The sequence below is a fragment of the Centruroides sculpturatus genome, unplaced genomic scaffold, assembly GCF_000671375.1.
Source record: "Centruroides sculpturatus isolate CEXI.00-Female unplaced genomic scaffold, Cexi_2.0 scaffold92, whole genome shotgun sequence".
Taxonomy (NCBI): domain Eukaryota; kingdom Metazoa; phylum Arthropoda; class Arachnida; order Scorpiones; family Buthidae; genus Centruroides; species Centruroides sculpturatus.
The window spans coordinates 286,813-311,119 of NW_019384394.1; the positions used below are offsets into that span (position 1 = coordinate 286,813).

Below are 24,307 nucleotides of genomic sequence, written 5' to 3' on the forward strand. Positions count from 1 at the left end.
AAACTTGATGGATTACAAACCAAAATGCAACAAAAGAATTTTTAAACATCACAATTCACAAAATTTGAAATTTTCAGTACTACATTCAATGTAACTTTATCAGTTTATTTTGGTAGAGGCAGAGAGAGACTCTTGCTGTCCAGATAATCTGCCTCCAACTGCTCTCTCACTAGTTACTCTTGTTTCCTTTACAGCTTGCATCTTCTTCTTCAGTATCTGTGCCATTGCTTGAGGATATTAGTTCTGCTATTTCTCCACCACTTCTCTTCAAGTCTTCCATTCTAAGTTTTCTGTTAAGCATCTGTTCCTGCCTTCGTACTGATCGTTTCTCATTTGCAGCTAATTTTGCATCCACACCTACCACTGACCCTTTACGTCCTTTCTCACGCTGAGCTAACAAGAACTCATGATTTTCTGGAATTTTTATCATTTTGACTGCTCTAAGATGAGAAATGTCAAAAAGTTCATTTAGTTTACTAACAAATTCAGCCTCGTTTGTTTGCTGTGTTACAGATTGTCGCCCCTTGTTTTTTTTAGCAAATGCCATTCTTCATATGTTCATTCTAATTTAGTTATGCAGTTTCTTGGATCTATCATTGGGATCCTTGCCATTTCATATAATATTGCCATCTTTACGACTGTAACAGCTGATGATTGTCTAATAGTTTGTTTCAGTTGAAAATAGTGATGTAAAAAAACAAACCAAGAGCCTGACATAAGGATTGCAACTTGTTGCCAGTTAATTCAGTTACTGTTGAACCAATGAGATACACTTCAGTTTTAGATCTAGTTACTGCTTTCACCATATTTATTATTTAATAACTTTTCTGGAATGACAAAAATGTATTGTGATTTGCTTGAGCAGTTTCTGGATTATAGTCTATGCATCTGATGATATTAGCAGTCCTTCAGAGACGTGCCTGAACTTGTCCTTACAAGCCAAATAGCCAGTAGGTGCAGTATGAGTCACTGAGTCAGCCTCAATCAAAAACAGGGAAAAACATTTTCATCAAGACTTGATGATGTCAGCAAAATAAAGATAATAAGTCATGACAGAAGTTAATTTTGTGGGAATGTCATGTAAGTAATATGTGATTAATTTAATGATTAATTTATGGAGATGACCAACTACAGTTTTATAAACTGTTGTACTAAAATGGATACATTGTGGTTGAAGCTTGTGATTGCCATATGCTCATCCTTACTATTTGGAACCTATAAATATTGAGCTATCAGTAAATATTCACCAATGGAGCAGATTTTTGGCATGGATGTTTTTTTATATATATTGGAACAGAAATAGAGGGTAGGAGGTTCACATTTATAATTTATGAAAATAAGCTCCACCCTACCTTAGAAGTAAATGATAGATTTTATCCGATTAATGTAACTGTCAAGTATTTGTGTTCCCAGTGAATTTAAATATTCCATTTTAATATCATAAAGTTTGCAGTTATAAACAGCTTAGCAAAGTGTTATCAGTACTATCTATTGATATTTTTTAATTATCAATAATTTTTAATTTATAACAAAATATAAAGTGGTGGCTAAATTTTTTTTACTTTACTTGATTTTATGATTACAGTACATGTAATAATGTTATGCATTTAATCTGTCAAATGTATGATATATACTCATACAGTAGGCCTACATGTAACTTACTAGTGCAACTAAATATTTTCATCAAATCTCAAGCTTTTCTGTTAGACTCCATTTAATGTCACCATATTACGACAGTTCCACAGATATATTAAACAGTTTTAACTGTATGGATACTATTGCACAATTCATTGTTTATATGCTGTTTCATTAGAGATTACATATTGCACAAATGATGCTATTCTTTGTAATGACAGAGTAAAAATCAAACAAAATTTTTTTATATTTTTGGCAAAAGAAACTGTCAAATTGTTAACACAAATACTGTATATTAATGATGATCTTTTGCTGACAAGTTTTAGTTTCTTTGTGATATTTTAGGATGGCTGCAAGGATTTTGGAGAGGACAAATACTGTGGATAGTCATCAAATGATTCTTTAGATATTAGAAAAACAAATTAACATTAAATTAGAAACAATTCATAAAATTTTGATAAGGTTTCTGCCACACAATACGGCCTCATTCTAGTGATTAAAAATTTTTGGAATTGGAAAAAATGCTAAAATTAAACCAATCCCATTATTTTCTTGATCTATCTCAAATGATGAAGTGCATTCTATAATCAAGTGCACTGTAACCATTAGTAATAGCAGTATGATTACCTTCAACAGTATCAAAAGCTCTGTGTTTCTAAATTTAAAGAAAACTATACATTTTCTAATGTATAGTTTTCTTTAAATTTCTGTAACTTAACATTTTTTTCAATATACAAATTTTAATTATTAAGATTCTAAACTTAAAATATATGCTTTGTCATTGTTTTTGATTGCTAATAATCTTGCTTTTATTTTCAGACTGCTTATAATTATCAACAGCCTTGGAGTGCATATCCAGCTTCATATTATCCAACTCACTGAAGATATTCATAAATACCATATTTTTAGGTTTTATTAATGGACCATTATATCATTCCAAATAGTTTCGTTTTAATTTAAGAAAGAAAGTTTTAATCTTTCACCATAGAATATAATCACAGTTCCTTTTCATTACAATTAATGATAAAGAATTATACTTGATATGGTAATTGTCATTATGGCACACTACAAATTATTTTTGAAAGAATAAACTGTGTGCATTCATTTCTTGATGCTAGATAATTTGGAACTACATATAAATAACTTAATGCATAACTGCAATCAAAATTTTACTGTCTTTAGCTCTCTAAATTTTCTACATCACTATTTTGATTTTTTCTGTTCATAGTTTATCATGTAAAAATAAATAAAAAAATATATAATGTATATATTCTGTACATCCTCACTTCTGAATCTATAGACACTTTTTAGATTTCTTACCATATGAATATACGAAAACTGTTTTAAATTACTATGTTATAGAATGGGAAAGCATATGAATTCAGGTTTAAATTAAAACATTTCAATTTAAAATTTTTATAGATATAGAGGATTTTCAATCTTATTCAGTGTGATCAATAATATATTTTTAATGAACAGAGAAATGAAAAGTTTGCCAGTTTTGTTAATAGGTATGGAATTTCAAAAGTGACAAACAAATTTATAATAATTTGAAAATTTGCTTGAAATTAATCTTCAAAATTCATTAGTTTATAGGTTAAATAGTTTGTTTTTTATTTTAATAAATTTAAAGATGAGTTTTTCATGAAGTTTTAATGGATTTTTTAGATGGAAACATATTATAATTGGTTTTTTTGTGAAGATGCATATTTTATGTAATAAAGTAATTAAAAGAATGAAAATGTTGCTTCATAAAATATTAATTTTAATCCATTTATAAAAGTAAGTTATAAAATTTAGAATAAATATATTAATATTTAAAATTTGAAAGATATGTATACAACGAATGAATGAATGAAATATCTCTTAAATTACATTATTTAAGAATGTCTGGACTTGAATGTGTTGGTTCAGTTTTATTAATACAAAATATGGAGACAGCAGATTACCATATTAATCATTTATGTGAAATAAAAATTTTTTTTGTTTGCTTCTAATAAAATATGCTAATTTTTTCTTATCCTATATACACAAATTACATGTAAATATGGAAGTTAATTTGCATTACAGTACTTTCATTATATGAATTCAAACAAATATTATTTTAAAATTTAAAAATTATTAGAACACCATGATTATAAATTAATATATTACCGTATTAAAAATATACCACAGACTATTCAATTTTGAGCTTAGAAGTTGCTTTATAGAAAATCAAAAAAAATTAAAATATGAAAGCAGCGTATAAATTATTTAATATAATTTATACGCGGCTTTTATATTTTATATTAAAAGGCCATTGCTAGATGAGAATTATAATTGTCAAAATATTAAATGGCAATTAGATCAATAGGTTTTTCGTATACAAAATCTGCTTTGAGAGACTAATACTGACACACACCTCTTCACCCTGCCAAGCCTTTGATTTCTTTGACGTCCCGTTCGCTTTTCGATCCTTTGCACTTATCCATTTTCGAACGAACGTATTCAACTTTCTCTACTTTTCTTCCGTGTCTTCGCGAAGTGTTTTTTTCCGTCTATTTCGTGAAGGTTGCTCATTTTGTTGCTTTTCTTTGGAACGAAAGAAGCAGAATCACAGAATTCGACATTCTCGAACAATGTTTCGATTAAATTTTATTCGAATATTTAGTGATGGACGACTACGAGTCCCAAGCCCACAAAATTTCTGGATCGAAACGAGACTCGATACAATATAATGTCAAAACTATGTTGCCGTTGGAAAAAAAAAATTCTAATGCTAGGCAACCTTAACAATCAGAAGCCAATCCGCAATGAAAAGTTTAAGTGTGTCACCGAACGATAAAAGTAGAAACTACGGTATTTAGGAAACGCCAAATGATTCGTATACGTAAAATAATGAAAAATTTAAAAACAAGCAGAATGAAACGTCAAAAATCCGTATTCGGCCATCGTTAAATATTCAAACACTGGTTCTTAACCTTTTCGAAGTCAGAACAGTTTTGAATATAGGAAAATTTGCAGAACATCGAAATCACATTAAAATAAGCACGAAAATGTCTGTTTATTCAAAATTACAGATTTCATACCGTTTTTACAAATGTTTTTTGTTAACTAAAATAACACAAATGGAAATTCTTTAAGTCAATTTTTATCTGATACCTGAGCTTGTTCAGATATCCCGTTATCATAATTTCAGCAATATCAGATCTAAGATGTGTGATAGCTGTCCTCATTTCTTCTATACTAGTTAGTCTTTCGCGTTTTTAAGTGTTCATGTTGGTTAATGTTGAGAAATTGAGCTCACAACTATGATGATGAAAACTAGCAAAATATTCAGTGCCTTCGTACAGACGGCTGGATTTTCGTCTTGGACAAAAATTCTCAAGACTTGTTTCAGAGTATTTCATTTTTAAAGTACGATCCGTTGACAATGTAACCAATTGTTCTTGTAACAAAAATTCACAACTCGATGTATCAATTGTGCCAAATGGATTTCGTTCGTATCCAGTCATAAATTTCTATATTTAAGGAAAGAAAGGAACTTGCAATATTTTCTTCCAATAGTGTAAGATGGCAGAAATTCTTATATTAGAAATACTCTTTAATAATAACATTTCACGAATTACGCAACAATTGTTGTTCTTAGCTACCTGAGAAAGTCTCCCGTTACATTTTCTCGAAAGCAACATGACGCTTTCTCGTGAACTTTTAACCTCTGCACGNACTTACTTTCTATTCGTTTTATTTTAAATTGAAATACATACTGTATTACAAAACATTTTGATTTTTAAATAAGAATATGAGGAACGGATTTAAAGAAATCGAGCTGTTTATTTTTATTGTGGTCAAAAATATTAATACAGTATTTCGTAATTGCTGGTGAGTCCCAGAAATTTGTTACGGATCGCAGTTTCTCCACCACTGGTTTAGACAAATTTTAAATACTTTAAATATGCATTAAATTTTAAGAAAATTATGAAATAATATCTGTAATAACAATGTATTTTCCATTTAATTTATAAAAATTTGAATAATATGCAAACCTCAAAAAATTCATAGGCCTAGTTAAATTCAATATACTCAATCATTCGCAAGAAAATAAGTTATAATATATTCATCTATCTATATATATAAAAATGAATGTGTGTGTGTGTGCCTGTCTGTCCGTCCTTCATGCATTACCACGCCGTTTATCCGATTGCCGTGAAACTTTGGGAAGTTGTTTAATATACTCCCGCGAAGGTTTCTGGCATAGTACATTTATCCTACTATAGATGGCGCGCGTGTATACGAGCACTGTGTGTTCTGTGTGTTCGATCGATTTCAAATCGTGAAGACCATTTCCCCCTCCAAAAAATATCTCTATATATGCATTTATTATTTACGATATTTGTAATAATTTTTGTTTAATCACTTTATTTCAGCTTTTTTTTTGCTAATTATGTATTCGCTTGAACTTTGTTAAAACCTTAACTGTATCCCGAACAACAACCGAAGTTGTAGAAGGAAATTCGCCTATTTTACCGATCTAGGGATCCCCCTTTTCCAAATTTTAATATCAACTCAAAATAATTTAAAAAGACAAATTACAATAAAACGGTTTATTATCCAACTATCAGAAATTTCACAACATGCCAAGGAAGAGAGGAAGGAGCAATTAAATAATCAAAATTATAAAGGATTAAAAAAAACTATATAAAAATGGGGAATATCGCACTTCTAACAATTTGTGCGAGTATGTGGGTTAAATTTAAAGAATCCGTGCTTCTCGCTTGGACAACTGTATGTGGCCAGCTCACGCATCGGAAAACCTGATTTATTCGTGTATGCACCAGACGGAAAAAACAAAAAATAGTGTATTCACAAGCACTCCAATAAATAATAAGAATTGAAACGACACTTTGAAATGTTTTCCCGATGAAAATGAATAATAATAATAAGTTTCAATAAAAATGATAAAATGTAAATTTAATTTTATCATAACGAGTTTGCTTGAATTTCGTTTCTTCTGAGATCGCAGTAATGCGCAACGGATAAGCTAGTGTTAAATAAAAATCAAACCTCTGACAAATTAATTATAATTAATATTTAAATTAACGTTTGTTTATTAACTAGTTATAGATAATTACACAGTAATATATAAGTGATTTATTTAATAAATAATCGATTCAAATAAATTAATTAACTGAATAATTAATACTGTATAATGATATCATTAATTATTCTTATTATGTCAAGTGCCTTAATCCATTAAGAACGGCTTTAAAATATACACATGTGCCTTGTTTTGATTTTTATTCCTTAATTTTTCTTTTCTGATCAATGCAATTGTGCAAATGGTGCAGCCGCATTAGAATCCGAGCTCGAGAGACCCTCGATAGACAAAGATAAAATATTACTTAAACACTTGAAAAAGATTAAATCGCATTAAACTTTATAGATCAATAGGAGATTCATTTAAGTAATAATGATAAAATTTTAATTTTTGTGTGTACGTAAAAGTTTTTTTTTTTTTAATACATCGCTAAAAAACATTGCTACTTGGGATCCTGAGTTTTGTTTTTGCTCCTGGGCCCACACGTTTCTAGATAAGCTATTGAGTGAGATTCAAATAGTTCTACTGACGGTCAATAAGGCCTTTTGACTCGAATCCTTTAAGAGGACGTTCAAAATTAAAACAAGTAATAAAACAATTTAAACAATTTAAAATAAAAAAATTAGTATAAAAAATTCCAAATTGTTTATGCAATAATTATTTTCAATAATAAGTTTTATTTTAGGCGATGTTAAAGTCTGGAAATTAGTAGATACTGTTGGAATGAGTGCGATAAATATGACAAGTGTAAGTTTCTTTTATATTGATATTTATATAAGTTATATATATATATATACAGTATATATTAATGAAAAACTTTTTTCATGAATTTAATATGTTATAGTCAGAAATGTTGAAAGCCAATCATCTCAGAAAATGGTTAGAAGAAATGGAAGAGATAAAAGAACCTGTAGACGAAGTTTTCATTCTCACGAATTAATAATAATAAATTTAAACGTTTCAAATTACATTACACTTTTGCAGGAATTGTACAGAACTTTTGAAATCTGCCAAGAAGTTGCTCAAAATTACATAGGTGCACCCAATACAACCTGTTACAGTACAAAAGAAGAAACTCTTCTTTATCGGAGTAAAATAGTTAGCCTGTTTCCAAATTTAAGGCTTAAACCAATCAAACATAATTTGACTAAAGTCAAAGTAGATATTATAATTTATAATTAATCGTTTAAATTATGCAAAAATCGAAATATTACAGTAACACGAATATTTTGATTCGTTTTAGAAGCATACAATAAATTTAAAAGTAATAATAATTCAAGCTAAGAATCTAAGACCAAAAGACGTAAACGGTGAGTACTATTATATATTTATTTTTTTCAAATGTTTTGTTTTATTAATGACATATCACACAGACAAGAATGATCCGTACTGCAATTTATGGATAGACTCCACCAAAAAACGAAGAACGTGTATTAAGAAACAAACAATTCATCCATATTGGAATGAAGAATTTACTTTGTAAGTATTTAGACAAAAATTTATAATTTATCACAAACAATCTTTGTAAAATTATTATTATTTTTTAATTATTAGCGAAAATATTTCAATGGACGATTCATTAACTGTAGAAGTTTGGTAAGTGAAATGTCTTCAGCACAATACATTTTGAGCAATAGTCAAAACTATTATCATAATTTTGGTATTTTAAGGGATGCCGATAGTGCAAGTATAGCCAGTGCTGCCCGAGAAATTACAAATGTTAGAGGAATCGATACGTTTTTCAGGTATTTTAAAAATGAATAAACTTTATTGAGTAATATTGTTCAGTAACATGTTGAAAATCTGAAATTCTATATTAGGCTATAATGTCTTTTGCAAATTTAGATATCTGAAAGATGTAGTCGAGACTGCAGTACCACTATTAGAAAACGATGATTTAATTGGAAATGTTGTTATTCCGATAAAGGTAAATCAGTTAAATCATTCTTTTATTTACGCCTTTATAATTTTCGGATTGTTCACTGTGTAGCCTTTTATCAAACTTCTCAATTGAATTTCGGGAATTCGTCTAATGCAGTAGCTCTTAAACCTTTTTTTGCTCGTGGAGCAATGTAACACAATAAAAGTTTTTTTTGGCGCACTTAATGTATTTTTTTCTTTTGTACATGAATGCAAAAGTAAAAATTAGTGCACCAAGAATGAGTTCTCGGAATCGAACGAAATTGTATATGTGTGAATGTAGTGATATAAGTAAGTGGAAAATGAAAGCTAAAGGATCAAAGGAAAAACTACAAATGAAAGAAGGTTCTACTACCTTGTTTGGCCACCTCTAGCGTGAATACACGATGTGCTACGGACAGGCATGAATGCCTACAGATACCGTATGGTGTCCTGCGGCATCTGTCCACGATTGCTGCAACAGTCCTCTAGTTCGGCAGCCAAACTCCTAGGCTGTCCAACTTGGCATCCCAGGTGATCCCAGACATGTTCGATCGGTGTCAAATCAGAGGACCGAGCAGACTAGGGGTGTGTGGCAATGTGTTGGAGGCAGTTCTGTGACACCCTTGCTATATGTGGTCGAGCATTGTCTGTTGGAAAAGGTTCTTGGAAGCCTTGCCACGAGAGGCAACACATGTGACTGCAGGATATTACTAACATATCGCTAGGCTGTCATGGTTTCTTGGATCATTACTAGACGTGACTGGCTGTCGTATGAGATGGCACCTCAAACCATCACACCAGCTGCAGGCGCGGTGTACTGCTCCAAAGCATGGGCATGTTTGAGGCTTTCACCACAAGGCCTCCAGACACGAACACGGCCGTCGTCAGTGCCCAAATTGAATCTGGATTCGCAGACGACCCGGTTCCATTCCGTTGCGATTCAATCCCTTTGGGAGCGATACTGTTCCAAACAGATGCGACGGGGGATACTGTCAATGACAGCACACGTAATGGCTGCCGCAATACCAAACGTTCCTCACCCAGACGCCTCGAAATGGTACGGACAGACAGGTCCTGTAATGATGGCGCCACCCGTGTCGTCGGGATGATGGGGAACGATACGGCTGTGTGCTTGCTTGTCGGTGGACCAGGCAGTCCTCTCGGCTGGTAGACTGTCGAGGGCGTCCTGAGTCTGGGAGTTGTGTGTGCGAGCTCTCTCTCGATCATTGGTCCCAACATCTTCTCGCAGTGTTGTCAGAACGGCCTAAGTGGCGGGCTATTTGGCGAGATGACCATCTGGCTTCTCTCAACCCAACGATCCTCCCCTCTCTCAAACTCCGTTAGTTGTTCATATGGTCTTCGATTGCAACGTAAAGGCATCTCTAGTGATACAGCGTCTCTTTGCAACAGGTAAACTACAGACATGATGCCTTTGCGCGCTTTTTTATAGGCCAGCGGGCCGCACTTTAATGCCCTCTACTGTCATAATGCATAAACTATCACGCTATAACACTAATAATTTCCATATCTGTTTGAGACTTATCTGCATGCTAAATTTCGCAGCGATATGACAAATCCTCGGTGCGCTAATTTTTATGTCAATGAGTGTATTTTAAGTAGCAGTGTATTTATTATAATAACTGATACTCAATATATTACTAGTTATTATTATATCATGGATGTAATAAATGTTTGTACAAATCGGTTTCTTATTTTAAAAAATACTTTGATAATGTTCATAGCACATTTAGCCATCTCTTGCAGCTCACCGTTTGAGAATTACTGGTCCGTGAGCGTTCGCAGAGGGAGGCAAATTGTCTCCCCTGGATCGAGTAAAAAGTTCCACAAATTATAATCGCAAAAGTAATTGAGATATGTAACCTTACACTGTACTATGATACAATTACTGTATTTCATAATCTACTTGTGAAAAAAGAAACCAAAAAATTAAATGAAAATTTATTGATGTAATTTTTTGTCTGAAAGTTTTGCCTTCGCTGGAAAATTTTCTGCTGACTATCATGCGCTGGCCTAATGTATACTTTACGTGCGAAAATAAAGTATAAAAAAGAAATTAGTTCTTACATTCTAAACAAGTCAAAATTTTTTTTAGGAAATTCCGTTCGTTAATATAGAAGGTGACGTTACCAACAATACGATATGGTACAATCTCAAATTAAACGAAGATACGAATGGCTCTGTACTTATCGGTTTTGAATTTCAAGTAAAATCAAAGCAAAATATTATTCAAGATTTAATTGATCACAGTAATATGTGCAGAATTTTTCTGGAAGATCATTTAAAAGATTCCGAAGTAAACCTATTTGTAATAAAGTAAAAATTGTTAAGAAATGTATTCCAAAATCGACTCGATTGTAATTTTTCAGTTTACGTCCTATAAAACTGAACGGTTAAATGAAATTTTTGATCCATCAGCTTGGACTTTACTGAAACAACATTCTTTGCAAGCAAACCTCTTTCCATTATCTCACTATATTTGGTAAAATTATATTTGTCAATTATATAACCATTTTAAAATTTAAAGCACTAATCAATACCAATTCTTTTCTACAGTTTATGGATACGAATAAGCAAAAAAATGCAAAATTTAAAAACTAAATATAATTATAATATGTGTGCCAACCTTCTCAGAAAAGTAAAGAATATCGCAGAGAAAGTTACAGTAGATCCATTGTTGCAGACAATATTTATTGATGATTTGAAATGTTTTGAAGAATTTTGTATGAAGGATTTAAATTGCTTACATACAAATTTTCATATAAATGGTGAAGAAAAGCATCGCATCCAATCATTTTTTGGGTAAGTATGTTTGTCCTATTTGTTAAAGAGAACCTCAAGCGTTTATCTGAAAAACGAAATAACTCAAAATATTATGTAATTACTACTCCTGTATAAAACTTTTTAAAACTATTTAATATTAGCATTTTACACATTAAAATCATTGTAAAGTATAAATTAAAACATTGATAGATATTAAATTCAATTATAGATAAGTGATCATTCCTCAAAATGATTTTTTACAAGCTTTATATAGATGTATATTGTGTTGTTTTTAATAGATTGCTTGAAATAATGAGTCGCTTTCTTCCCGATATGAAAGAAAAAATGAAAATAGCTATCCAAGTAAGATTCGAAAATTTATTAGTTTTTTACTGTTTTGAAAGTAAAATGTGACGATTAAATTTCGTTAGATCGATGCCACAAACTCGTATAAACTTTCAAATGAATTGAATTCGGATATCACGGTAAGAAATTTAAATTAACTTATATACTTTAATTTTTAAGTAGTTTCGAAATAAATTTAATTATTGGCATGCAGGATGAGCAGGAACAAGAAATAATAACAAACAACCTAAAAGATTTCACAAAAAGTCTTGAAATATTGGATGGAATATTTATCGAGTATTACAGAAATGATTTCATATTTTTCCGAACGGCAATAATATTATCGTGTTAATTTTGACTTATTTTATTTTAAAATTTCCAGCGTGTTTTCAAATGAAACTTACAGTGACCATACTTGTTACGTCTTGGACAATCTGGTAAAATTTTATGTTTAATTTACTTTCATTTTTATGTGATTCGTCGGGACTTTACGTTTGGCTTCAACTTTGCTCATTTCGAGAGAGTTAAACTGATAATAGAGTTAACACAGACGAGGAATGTAAACTAATGCCCTCGTTTGAAAACTCATAAAAGTCTGGATCGAATTCGAATTTAAAACTACGTGACTGTTCACGTTATTCTTTATATATTACAGTATATGAAGAGATGATAAATTTGTCTTTTTGTTATTTTTTTTAGTTGAGTAAGAAGATCCGTCCCTACATAGAGAAATTCGTACAAAACTCTGTCACTGATGTTAAGAGAGAGAAAACGTTTAAATTATATTTAACAATAAAAAGTTTCGTAGATCACATTCTGAAAAATATCTCCAGGTATTACTTCAGACGTATTTGACATGATAAATTCAGTTTTTATTTAAATTTTAATTATAATTTAATTTATGAATCATTAATTTAAACTGTGTATTATTCGAAGAAAAAATTAAGATAATTGTTAGATTTTTCATGTCATTTATTTAAAATTTTAAGATTTATAAAGGCTACTAGTGTTCCTGACACAATGTATTAATTAAAATGGGACAGAATCGATCAACTTTATGAATTATTCTCATGTAAAAAAATTAAAATGAATGAACAGAAAATTATTAGCAAAGAATATGGATTTTTGGAGAACATCTCAAGCGCGAAAATAAAAAAAAACCAATACAAATTTATAAATTAGAAACAATAAAGATAAAGAGAGCTGTCATGACTGGTATTGAAGAGAAAAACTAAAATGACATAGTCATATAGGATAAAAATAGGAGAGAATACCGAGTTTAATTATGTATTAAAAACCAAAAAAAGTCCTTCCAAACATAAAACAGAAAAATAAATGCACGTGAACACGAAAAACTGAGAGATGAGGATAAAGGAATAAGGAAGAATCGCGGTTAAATTTAAAAGAACTTTTTGGTTGAGGAGACCCTCAGTAATGAGGAAATCCTGAGAAGGCGGTATGACTAAGGTTACGGTAGAAAATAAAAGTGAAAATGCGCGCCGCAGAGGCGTAGCTACAGTGGAGCAGTTGGAGCAAATTGCTCCAGGCGCACGAATCACAGGGCGCTAAGTTATAAAGAGCAAAATAAAAACTTGTAAAAACATTTGTGAAAAAAAATTTTTGGATGTAATAATTAATCAATTAACTATTAGATTTGAATCCGTTCGACAATTATGTACACTTTTCAAGTGCTTTTCGCCTGCATATGTTGTCGTGTCATCTGATAAAAATATTCTGAAACAATCAGAATTGTTACAATCGGCATACTCGCCTAGTTTTGGACCTTAACTGCTTCGACTTAACATGTGTTTTTATAGTCAGGTAAAATAAATTACTTCTATAAGCGAAGTTGCTGAACTACTTTTATTTCACACCGCAGCCTCAAATAGGTTCTCCGACATTATTGCAGCATGCCTCATTTTTTTAACTTTACGGGCGACGACAAAGAAGTTTTACAAAACCAAAACTAATCAAAGCGTATTTAAGAAGCAGCATATCACAACTACGTCTTAATTCTGGTTACTATATCCAGGGGCGGATCTACATAGAAACTAATAGGGCTTAAGCCCTGGACCCCCAAGTCTCAAAGTCCCTCAAAAATTGAAAAAGACCGTTGCTTTTACCACTTCAGCTTTTCGAACTACAATATCATATTCATCGTATCATAATCAAATATTCATCGTATGATATTACATTCTGCTATGGGTAATATATTCGAGGTATCAATGGTATGGTAATCGAAGAGTACAGTGAAAACTGCTTAGGCGACCACCTGCATTCTACGGGCACCTGTCAAAACGGGCAAAAATTTCTGGCACGGAATAGTTTATCCATAGAGTCTTCGTATAAGTTACCCGTATTAAACGACCACCCGCGTAATGCGACCGCGGGCATCGATTTTTGGTCCGAAACAACATACAACACCTGTAATAAGCGACCACTTTGGCGAATGTATCTGGTCTAAACTATTGTAAGATCCTTACCCATCTCAACAACGTTTCCACCTCCTAATATAATGAATTAGTCTAAACTCTCGTTCGAACCCATCCCGGGCACTTCTCCTACCCACGAAATTAGGTGCAGGTGTTAATAAATTAGTGTAGCAACAAAGGAAATTCATTTCAGATTGTTGGAAAATGCCTGAAATGCAAAGTGCTGTCGTTAGAAGATCGTATTAAAGTTATCACAACAGCAATTAGCGGCAAAATTTAACTGTGGGAAAACAAAATTTATTTTACCCTAGACCTACAGTATTTTCCTTGGGGTGTAAAATATAGTAGTCTACACGATACAATTAATTAATCGGATGATCTCATCGNAATATATTCGAGGTATCAATGGTATGGTAATCGAAGAGTATTTAAAAATTTATATATCTACTATTATTAAAATGTTCAAATATCAAGCGTCTAATTTCAGTTGTAAAAAGTCAAATTTCAAATTAATATTATAAAATCTGACTCTGTCGTTTTTCGGGACTTAAAACAAAACTAAAAATATAGGAAATTCTTATTAAATTAACATATACAGTATTATATTTATATTTAAAAAATAACTTTATAACTGTTAAAAATGCATTTAAAGTTGATAAATTATCAACTATATCTGTATACACATTTACACTACAATTAAATTAAAATGCTCTCTTTTGTACTTCACAACATTATTTAACGAGTCCGTATTTTCTTTGTAGGAATGAAACTCAATTACAAATGAAGCAATATCAGCAGTGGTTTGGGAATGAAATTATGCATGCATGGTTTCAAGACGGCGTCCAATCCTGCATAAATTGGATCGATGACTCTTTACGAATGGATAAAGTAAGTGTCGTTATTATCACTATTATTCTTTCCGTCTTTATCTTTTATTTCAATGTAGCTTTATTTTTATTATGGAATTTATGGGAATGTTTTGATGTCAAAAACTAAAAATAAATAAAAATAATAATAATAATAAAACATTAAACAGATACTAATTATTGTTTTATCAATAATAATTAATCCTTTAGACGTTTTTCATATCCGCAGAGTCGTCAAAAGCTTGGCGTGGAACCTTTGGGTTTTCTTTTAATGAAATATGTAGAATGTTTCTTTATTAATAAATAGCAATCTTAATTATTTTATTGTTAGTAAAAGTAATATTAATTTATTGGATAGAAACCACTACGGGATCTTAACAGGTTAATATTTAAATATTCAAACGAAATTTCCTTTCAGCTGGAGCCTATCAGTAACGATGTGCAGACTGGAACTTCTTTAATGGACTTGAATGATTCACTATTTCACACAGTATTTCGTTTACAATTACTTAAATTTATATACTATAGACTACTATTTTTGTTTAACTTCTTATTCTTCTTTGCCTTATTCTATAGATTTTCACAATATGGGAGATATTAGATTGGTTTGACATTGCTGCAACACGGAAACTAATCGAAGTAAGTGGGCTGATTTATATTAGATTTGTCTAACTTATCAAAATTTTTAAACATTTTTCTTTTTCAGTGTTTTAACGACTATTTCAGTTACTACACTATGCAACTGGTTACAAAATTGGAAAAAGAAAATTATTATACACCAAACAAACCTGAAAATTCTTTCAGGCCGAAAGTAAACTGATAATTTTGATTTTTTTCCCTAGATTGTTACAACGCACAGTGGAGCAGAGTCGCTCATTCTGGACAAAATTGGAAATAACTAGATTTTTATAGTTGTTTTTGAATATGCAAATTCGAATGTGTTAATTAGAAATTCAGTAATGTTATCAGAATGTCTCCTCATTGTAGTCTGCGTATAAATAAGGCTGTCCGTGGGGTTTTTCTCTGTTCGCTTTTAACACGTAGAAAACAGGTTTTTAGTAGTGTTATCAGAAAATTTTTATTTAGTAGGCTATTTAGACATCCAGAAAATATGTTAAAAAGTAAGAAATTTCATTAAAATTGTATTAAAGAAGAAAATAAAAAGAAAAAACAGGCAGCTGTAAGCTTACAAAATCATAACTTAAAATATCGTAAAAATCATTAGTCTTCTTTCTCTGTCGTGTCAAAGAATATACTGACATCTATATCAGTATCGTTATCGCCGTCATTAGATTCTCTACAGCTTCCATAACTAATTGAAGGGACTTCAAGTAATGCGAGGATTTTTTTTCAGTTTGTATTCTGTCTTTGGTGTAGGGGTGTGTTGGTGTCCAAACCAAATTGCGAGTAAGTCGTAGGTAGGCTGACCACAAATATTTTCTGTATTTCAAATATACAAAAAATAGGTCTGTTTCTATCATTTACTGTATAAATGATGTGTCAGATGAAATAGTGGAATCAGATAAGCGGCTATACAGTAGATCCCCCTATCAGACGGTAGATACGTTCCGTTCTTTATGAATCAATTTTGTAGGAATCATAGTTTACGGACTACGGCTGTTTGAAAGGTTTTCTTTCATAAAATTAATCGATTCTAGACTAATTCGACTCAACATTTCCAAAATACGTATATTTTTTTGAAAATAATCCGTATAAACTACGTTATAAACAAAAAATTGTAGGATTACTTACCGAGTGTGTACCCTTTGACTACGCTCGTTGCTAAAGCTTGGTTTCGTCGCGGAACAGCGCATCAAATTGCGGCCGCGATTTCTGATATTATTTTTCTGCGAAAACTTCGTTGACCTTTGGAGACATCATTAATATAAATAATTTTTATGGCCGTTGAATAAGAAATGTTTCTTTCACAAGAAATGTATAAAATTACAGTACTAAACAGACGATAGGTCGCCTAACTCGCCGTAGCGTGACGCTAGACGGCGAAAAATATATATTTAATTATAATAAAGTTACAATAAATTAAGTTAATATATAATTATATATACAGTACCTAATTTATATATAATTAATATATAATTATATGTACAGTACCTGATTTATATATAATTATATGAACAGACGATACTAAACTTAATTTATCCGCCTAAACGTCCATAGCGCCACGCTACAGACGGTGGGAAAGTAGTTCGGCTGCCCGATGACGTTTTACGTATTATAGGAGTTATTTTTACCGTTGTTTACGGATACTGCCACAATTTATAGGAATCATAACTATAGGAAACGGTTTTATAGGGGGATCTACTGTATATGATTTATATTAGTTTTTTGCTTGGTAGGAAGTGTCATGCAATTTTTTTTATGTTGTTGCAAACATTCCAGAGCATATGTACAGTACAAACAATATGATGACAAGTAAGTCTCATAGAACTTTCATTATACATCACAACGTTTTATGATTATGTTGCCTTCGTTAATGGTGCTGATAAATTTACCAATTCCCTGAGTTGCTGTAGCTATGGTTCTTAGAAGAGACCTTTATCAAATTCGGGTATGATATAGAAAAAAAACGAGATAAAATTATTCCATGAAAGTTCCTTAATACAAATTTCGGTAACAAACTCTACACATCATCTACAGTTATCATTTACCCAAAAAATACTAGAGACATTTAAACAACTCTATAAATTCGAAAGGCTATAGCTTTCTTGTTTTAAAAAAATATACAATATTTTGTTTCTTATTGCCCCGAATACTGAAGTCAAAATATTTTTTTTCTTTTTGTAATATGAAAAATTTCATTTCTCGATTTCGTTGTCCAGGTTTTGAGGGATTTTGCTACACTGTCGATGGTCTAAAGTGTATCACAGAAAAAAATATTTGCATTATATTCAATGATTAGAAATTGATTTTTACTTAAGTCATTTTCATTTAGTTACTCGTGGCTTTAAATAATTTGATAGCAATTGATGAAAGTTTGAAATTTATCGTTGATAAAATTGAAAACAATTCAAATTTTCAAAGCCGTCCAGAAACTGAAAAAAATATTTTGTTAGTGTTGAAAGAACCATTCCCGGACGTCAGAAAAGGAATAGAGGATATCAGTCGGGAAATTGTAGACAAAGTAAGTTTGATCATAATTTGTAAACTGTTGAAAAATGTAATGATTTATTTATTACTATTTTCAGATAGCTCTTAATATCAAGAACTCGCTATCGAATATAAAAAAAGCCACAAATGAAAATCGCAGAAAAAAGGTAAATTTGGAAAAGACAAATGACTTAAGACAAATGTTAAAAGCATAACATGAAACTTTTACAGGCTATACACCATTTGCTTTATTATATCGAAAATGATCTCAATATGACTTATAAATGTTTAAATTCGATAGTATATAAATCTATATTATTTCAATTGTGGGATGAAATTATAAAAATACTGCAAACTTCTCTTAATGAATGCAAACCGAAGGTAAGTTAAAATGCTTACAATAATTACTTTTACATATTTAGGCTAATTATTGTTACGTGCATGAGCGTCCGCAGAAAATTTCCTAAGGGTAAAGCATGAAAACAAATACTGTAATTACATCTATAAATTATTTAATTTTTGCTGGTTTTTTCACAAGTATAGAATACAATAACTGTATCAAAGAGTCTCATGGTCCAGGATGTAAGGTTACATACCTCAATCACTTTCACAATTATAATTTGAGGAACTTTTTACTCGATCCCAGGGAGGGAAAGTGCACCATTTTCCCTTTCTGCGGACATCCATAGTTACACTCAACGATTTCGTGTAGATTCCCAAGTTTTGTTCAATGTTTCTTTGCAAAAGAAGGTTGAAAACTAAAGATCTTTGGGAGATATCCGAAGGATGCCTGTTAATATTCAATGCGAACGAAGGTTTAAGTTATTCAGATATGAGGAATGAAAATTATACGGTATAAAAAATTATTATTAGCTTAAAATTAATTTATTATTATTATTATTATTACTACTTTGGTGATTTTATTTTGTTAGAAATTCAAAAGTGAATTGGTTTATTTGGATTTATCTCGTAAAAACAATAAGAAGATATCATCATAACAATATTTTATTGTAAAAACCGGTAAACTTTGAGAATTTTATTAAAATTTATTTAAAAATAAAAATGTTGAATTTATTTTATGCCTATTTTTCAACTTTTACATGACAATTTAAAACATTTTTATTGTTAATATTGAAATAAATAACATTATAACAAAATAATTAATATAGTATGAATTTAAGCATTTTATATCTGTAAAACCACTGAACACTCATAGTTGATTCCGAGTTCGCATCTGACTGACATGAGCTGGTCATGTGGCATTTTCCGAGTTTATTTCGTGTCTAGCACACAGGTTCCCAACCTATGGGTCGCGACCCAGAAGGAGGTCGCTACGGGCTTTCTGTGGGGTCGCCAACTTATACAGTAAACTAAAAAAATTTTCACTATAATGCAATTTTTATTTTTAATGGTGTCTTGAAGTTTGAATAATTTCATATATTTTTTTTAAATTAAAATAAGTGTAATCTAGGTACGCTATTCTGTCACAGTTGGTTGAGACATGTGTTGAGAGTTTGAGAGGAATAAATTAAATGTTGAGAATGACATGAGATTGGAGTAAACAAAAACTCACCCACGAATTTTGAAACTGGTTAATAACATGCAATTTCAACCATCGCATTAAATTATTAAACAATTTAAAATAAAATTATAGTAAAAAAACTAATTTCGTTGGTTTTTTTAATTACAGTCGACCCCCGTATAAGATCATTGATTATTCTGTTTTATATGAATTCCATGTTGTACGAGTCACTTAAATTTTACAAATACGTGAGCCGTTCACAGCCCGGTACATGTATTTGTAAAATCTAAGTGACTCGTACAACATGGAATTCATATAAAACGGAATAATCAATGATCTTATAGGGGGGTCGACTGTACCTTATTAAAAATGCCTTTTTTAATTTTATCGGGGTCGCGGGACACTTGGCTTTTATAAAAAGGGGTCGCCACCCGAAAAAGGTTGGGAACCGTTGGTCTAGCATCTAAACCGAAGTTAGTTTCCCATAGAAAGTCCTCTTGGAAGTCAACTTATTTCACAAACCGCCATTGTGTTGTGTCGCCTTATTTCATCAAACCAAACATGTATAAACAGTTCCATTATTTTCGAAAATAAATTTTATCATCAAATTCATCTGAAACGTTTTGAGTATTTGTTGATACACTGTTTCAATGTGAGGACTTTAAAATATTTAAATTGATACTTCTAGTTCACAGCATACTCGTATGTTTTAAGCTATACAGTACCATCTATTTAATCTTCGAATCATTTTTCATATCAATATTCATATTAATTATATCTTTCAACAGTTTTTAGCAGCGTAACGCCATTGGATTGTTCAGTTTCTTAACAGAGTGAAATAAATTATTCACAGTACAGTATTTGCCACGGGCGCAGTTATATTAGCGGTGCAAAACGAATTTTCAAGAACAGAAATGACTTTCATATCCTATAGATTTCGCTTAGGTCATTCATATTTGTGCCTATTATGATTCATGTTTAGAGTTGTCGAAAGAGGAGTGATGGGAATTTTTCCCGGCCCGGTCAAAACTTAAGTTTCTATCCGTATAAAAATGATGTCGTTTTTCATAACAGAAAATAAAAATGTTAAGACTGCTTTTTGTTGATAAACAAACACTGTATATGGGATGTATAGTTTATGTATACTGTGTGAAGAGCTGTCGAGAACTTGTAGAGCGGGATTTGCCATTTAAAAAAAAAAAAACAAATGAAACGTTTAAAATTGCTGTTAATTGCAAATGTGTGACATAAAAAATGATTACATACAATATTTTATAGCATTCATTGTAAGCACTCTAATATAGTTTTGATTATAGTTTTTTTTTTTAAACAATCGAAATTTGTTTATACGTAAGTATAAAAATAAACTAGACAGTCACCATATAAGGGGCCGTCCATAAATTACGTAAGGGCGATATCGGCCATTCTAGACCCCACCCACCCGTGTGTAAGAAACCGTAATATTTTCATTTCCCGCCCCTTTCCTATCTTACGTAGGTTGACATGATTTTATAAAAAAATTTTAACCAAAAAACTTTTTTTATGAAACCCTAAAAACCTTAGGTCCAAAATATGTAATTATTAATTAATATGTAGGCCTACTATTGTTTATAAAATACTTTATGTGAACAAATTTAAAAATATAAAAATTTAATGAACTCGAATGAACAATTTATTTTAAGAATTTTATTTTTTAATTATTAACAATATTATTATCATTATCATTAATCAACGTCATAATATTCATTTTTATATTAATTTTAATTTTCACAAAAGACAGAAAAAACTTTGCCAGATCGACTAGCTAGTGCACGTGTAAACAGAAACGTCATACAAAATAAAACAAGAGAGAATAGAGAGAAACCACATTTTGTTGCCATATTGATTACATCTTGGCTAAGGCCAAGAAAATAAACTACATGCTGCTAAAATGTGCTAGGTGCACCTGGGGACTAAATAATAAAGCTTGTAATACTCTATATAATGGGGCCTCTGCTACTTTATGCGGCCTCTGGCTGTGGTCAAGTAACTAGTAAAAATTCAGTAGCAAGTAAATTACTCTCTCTTCAAAGCCAGTTTGACATCAGAATTTCAAAGTGCTGCAGAACTGTTTTTACTAATGCCTCTCTGATACTAGCAGAGCTCCTTCCTTTGCCACTATGTATTGTAGAAAAGGTTCTAAACTACTACATCAGAACTACAAACGTCAAGGCTCAACAACGATCTCTACTCCTATCTCCGGCTGTTCATACGCTACCACATTGGAATTACTCTACCATCTCTGATCATCATCCTGTAAACAAGGTTATTTGGTGTCATCTGCTTCCTCCATGGATAACCACGCAGACATTAATATCTACACAGATGGGTCCAATCGGCTCAAGTATCTGTATCTTCCTCCAAACTGACATATTTTGCCCAAAATGTGTTAGAAGAAACTTCCCATATATCTCCATCTATCAAGCTGAAGAATATGCTGACTACCAAGCTGTTCAGTGAACCAGTTCACTACCAAACAAAATTCTGTCTATCAACATTTACAATGATTCTCAGTCTGTCCGAAAAGCTCTATTAAATCCCAATTTCAAAAGCAATAAAATCGCATATATCCAGCATCTTATTAAAAATCTTGTAAATAAGATAACTTTTATATTTGTTCCTGGCCATACTGGCATACTAGGAAATGAAAAAGACGACTTTGAGGCTAAGCCGGCTCCAAAGGACACTGATTTGGACTACACTCACACCCCTCTCTCACGTAGCAGTTTTAAGAACTATATTCATGACAACGCTATGCAAAAGTGGAATCAGTTAAAATAGTTGAGCAGTAAAACTGGTAGAATATCAAGATATTTTCCTAGTATTGAATGCAGGTTCTCATCACCACTTAGAGATTTAACATTTGCTACTGCTCAACTACTTACTGACATGATAATTTTAGAAGATACCTGACGATGTATAACCGGGCAGAAGCTGCTTCTTGCTTTTGCTCTACAGAAAACCTAGACACCGTCGACCATATGATCTATCATTGTCCAATTTATGATCAAGATAGACTTATTCTGAAATTAGTAATTTTTTACGCTTGGTTTCAGGTGGCCACGTCCACTCGATAAGCTTGTTCAGAAACCACTGTTTGATGCTTTTTACAATTATGTTCAACAATATGGAAGAAATAACAATTTATAATTTATAATTTCTAGTTTTACATTTTAGTTTTCACTAAAAGCCGAATACTAATTTTATGTTTACTTTGTATCATGTATTTTAGTTTATGTATTCCTAGTGTTATACACCCATAGGCGTGGTGCACTTATTCTAATAAAAAACAAGAGAGAGAAACCACCACACGGCCTTTCTCACATCACAAAAAATGTGTAGAGCGTGAATCTGCTAGCGTTATTAGTCTATCACGTCACACGAGACAACGAGCGTTCTTAATAGAAACCGCCATATTGAAGCCAAATTCAAAACGCCACCATTCAACGAGATCAAAAAATAAAAATACTACGTAAGACGATCTCTATTACCCCCTACCCCTGAGTAAGAAATCGTAAGAAATCCTTGACTCCACCCACCCCATAATACATTACGTAATTTATGGACGGCCCCTAAGTTTAAATTTAAATTGTACAACCAGTGGTTTTCGAATATTTAGTAATGTAACAAAATATCAATAGTATTTTCCCCTTTCATCATCCATATGAAACTGACTAAAACTTATGTACGTGATTCTTTCACTGATTTCATGTAATTGTTATTTACATGTAGATTAAATTCATATAAACCAATCATATATATAAGTTATGTATTTTTGCGTTGCAAGTTTTATTCAAACATTAATACGACATATGAAAACAAAATCACGTCTGCGGATACAAAAAAGCACGTTATTTTTAATTGGTACCGTACAGATCATACAATTATCACTATTTTTTGTTATTTATAAGGAGAGAGCACGAACGCAGTCCCCAGCTACCACAAATTACACTCCCCATCTGTCCCAGTTTGGAGTAGTGGCAGGGGTTAGCTAGACCCAAATGCAATGGTCAAGCCTCACCCTGGGGGAGCGGCTATCGGTTTGATTTTAAAGTTTATAAATATAAAATAACTATTACAAAATACATGCATAACTCAAGAACAATAATAAACAAAACATACATCAAATAAATAAATAACATAATTTAACTTTTACAATACTGTATATAAATTGATTCAACATCAGAACATAAACTGCGGTTTATATCAACAAAATATATCATCACCGCACAGAAAATACATTCAAAACCCGAAAAAAATATATTAGTATTTATACATACAACAAATAATTATTTACAATATTTTAGTATAACATACAATTTAAAATATATATATACCTGGCAAAATCACAACATATGACTAGATCACTAAGGCCTCACCACTCATCACAAAACAATACTTCATTATTTATTCGAATTATCCTATTGGCTCCTTTATAATATCTATCTAATTCTTTCGATGTCATTTTCTCAAAATCACTAAGAATTTTATATACCGCCTCCTGTTTTATTATCATTATCAAATAGAGCGCACTAACTTTTTTGTTATCAAAAATCACTGAACATATATTCTTCCACAGGGCTCTCTTTATTAATACTAG

At 31.3% G+C, this 24,307-nt stretch overlaps 2 protein-coding genes and 1 non-coding gene across 5 annotated transcripts in view; 2 read left to right on the forward strand and 1 right to left on the reverse strand.

The window, feature by feature from the left end:
- The window catches only part of LOC111618319 (pre-mRNA-processing factor 39-like), a 113,002-nt gene extending 109,345 nt beyond the window's left edge, over window positions 1–3,657 (forward strand). The window contains exon 17 of the mRNA XM_023359819.1: window positions 2,455–3,657. Within this exon, the coding sequence (XP_023215587.1) occupies window positions 2,455–2,517 (63 nt within the window). The 3' untranslated portion in view covers window positions 2,518–3,657. The remainder of the gene's footprint in view (window positions 1–2,454) is intronic.
- A 3,509-nt stretch (window positions 3,658–7,166) lies between these two features.
- On the forward strand, window positions 7,167–19,169 carry LOC111618308 (BAI1-associated protein 3-like). Of its 3 annotated transcripts, XM_023359806.1 has the most exons (26): window positions 7,167–7,298; window positions 7,398–7,459; window positions 7,557–7,622; window positions 7,697–7,870; window positions 7,956–8,022; window positions 8,086–8,191; window positions 8,267–8,308; window positions 8,383–8,457; window positions 8,558–8,639; window positions 10,728–10,928; window positions 11,002–11,114; window positions 11,189–11,434; window positions 11,695–11,758; window positions 11,827–11,880; window positions 11,955–12,037; window positions 12,123–12,177; window positions 12,440–12,573; window positions 14,934–15,060; window positions 15,457–15,528; window positions 15,615–15,677; window positions 15,745–15,849; window positions 18,113–18,180; window positions 18,245–18,313; window positions 18,378–18,527; window positions 18,859–18,999; window positions 19,079–19,169. In XM_023359806.1, exons 2-22 carry the CDS (start codon window positions 7,436–7,438, stop codon window positions 18,116–18,118), a joined length of 1,959 nt encoding a protein of 652 aa, XP_023215574.1. In that variant the 5' UTR covers window positions 7,167–7,298; window positions 7,398–7,435; the 3' UTR covers window positions 18,119–18,180; window positions 18,245–18,313; window positions 18,378–18,527; window positions 18,859–18,999; window positions 19,079–19,169. The 3 variants fall into 3 exon arrangements, with proteins under 3 accessions (XP_023215574.1, XP_023215575.1, XP_023215576.1); XM_023359807.1 differs by lacking the exons at window positions 7,167–7,298; window positions 11,955–12,037; window positions 12,123–12,177 and having other exon boundaries at window positions 7,339–7,459; XM_023359808.1 differs by lacking the exons at window positions 7,167–7,298; window positions 14,934–15,060; window positions 15,457–15,528; ... (5 more) ...; window positions 18,859–18,999; window positions 19,079–19,169 and adding an exon at window positions 12,730–13,385 and having other exon boundaries at window positions 7,339–7,459.
- Window positions 19,170–23,615: 4,446 nt separating this feature from the next.
- Window positions 23,616–23,772, reverse strand: LOC111618340. Its single transcript, XR_002755561.1, has one exon. It is a non-coding gene; the product is annotated as a U1 spliceosomal RNA (small nuclear RNA).
- Window positions 23,773–24,307: the final 535 nt, after the last annotated feature.

What these genes read in the sequence shown, in the direction of transcription:
- LOC111618308 (XM_023359806.1), top strand. Translation starts at nt 7,436, where the DNA reads ATGAGTGCGATAAATATGACAAGT. An exon ending in AAATGAAAATAGCTATCCAA is followed by an intron (nt 11,759 to 11,826) that starts GTAAGATTCGAA and finishes AAATTTCGTTAG; the next exon opens with ATCGATGCCACAAACTCGTA. An exon ending in CAACACGGAAACTAATCGAA is followed by an intron (nt 15,678 to 15,744) that starts GTAAGTGGGCTG and finishes TTTCTTTTTCAG; the next exon opens with TGTTTTAACGACTATTTCAG.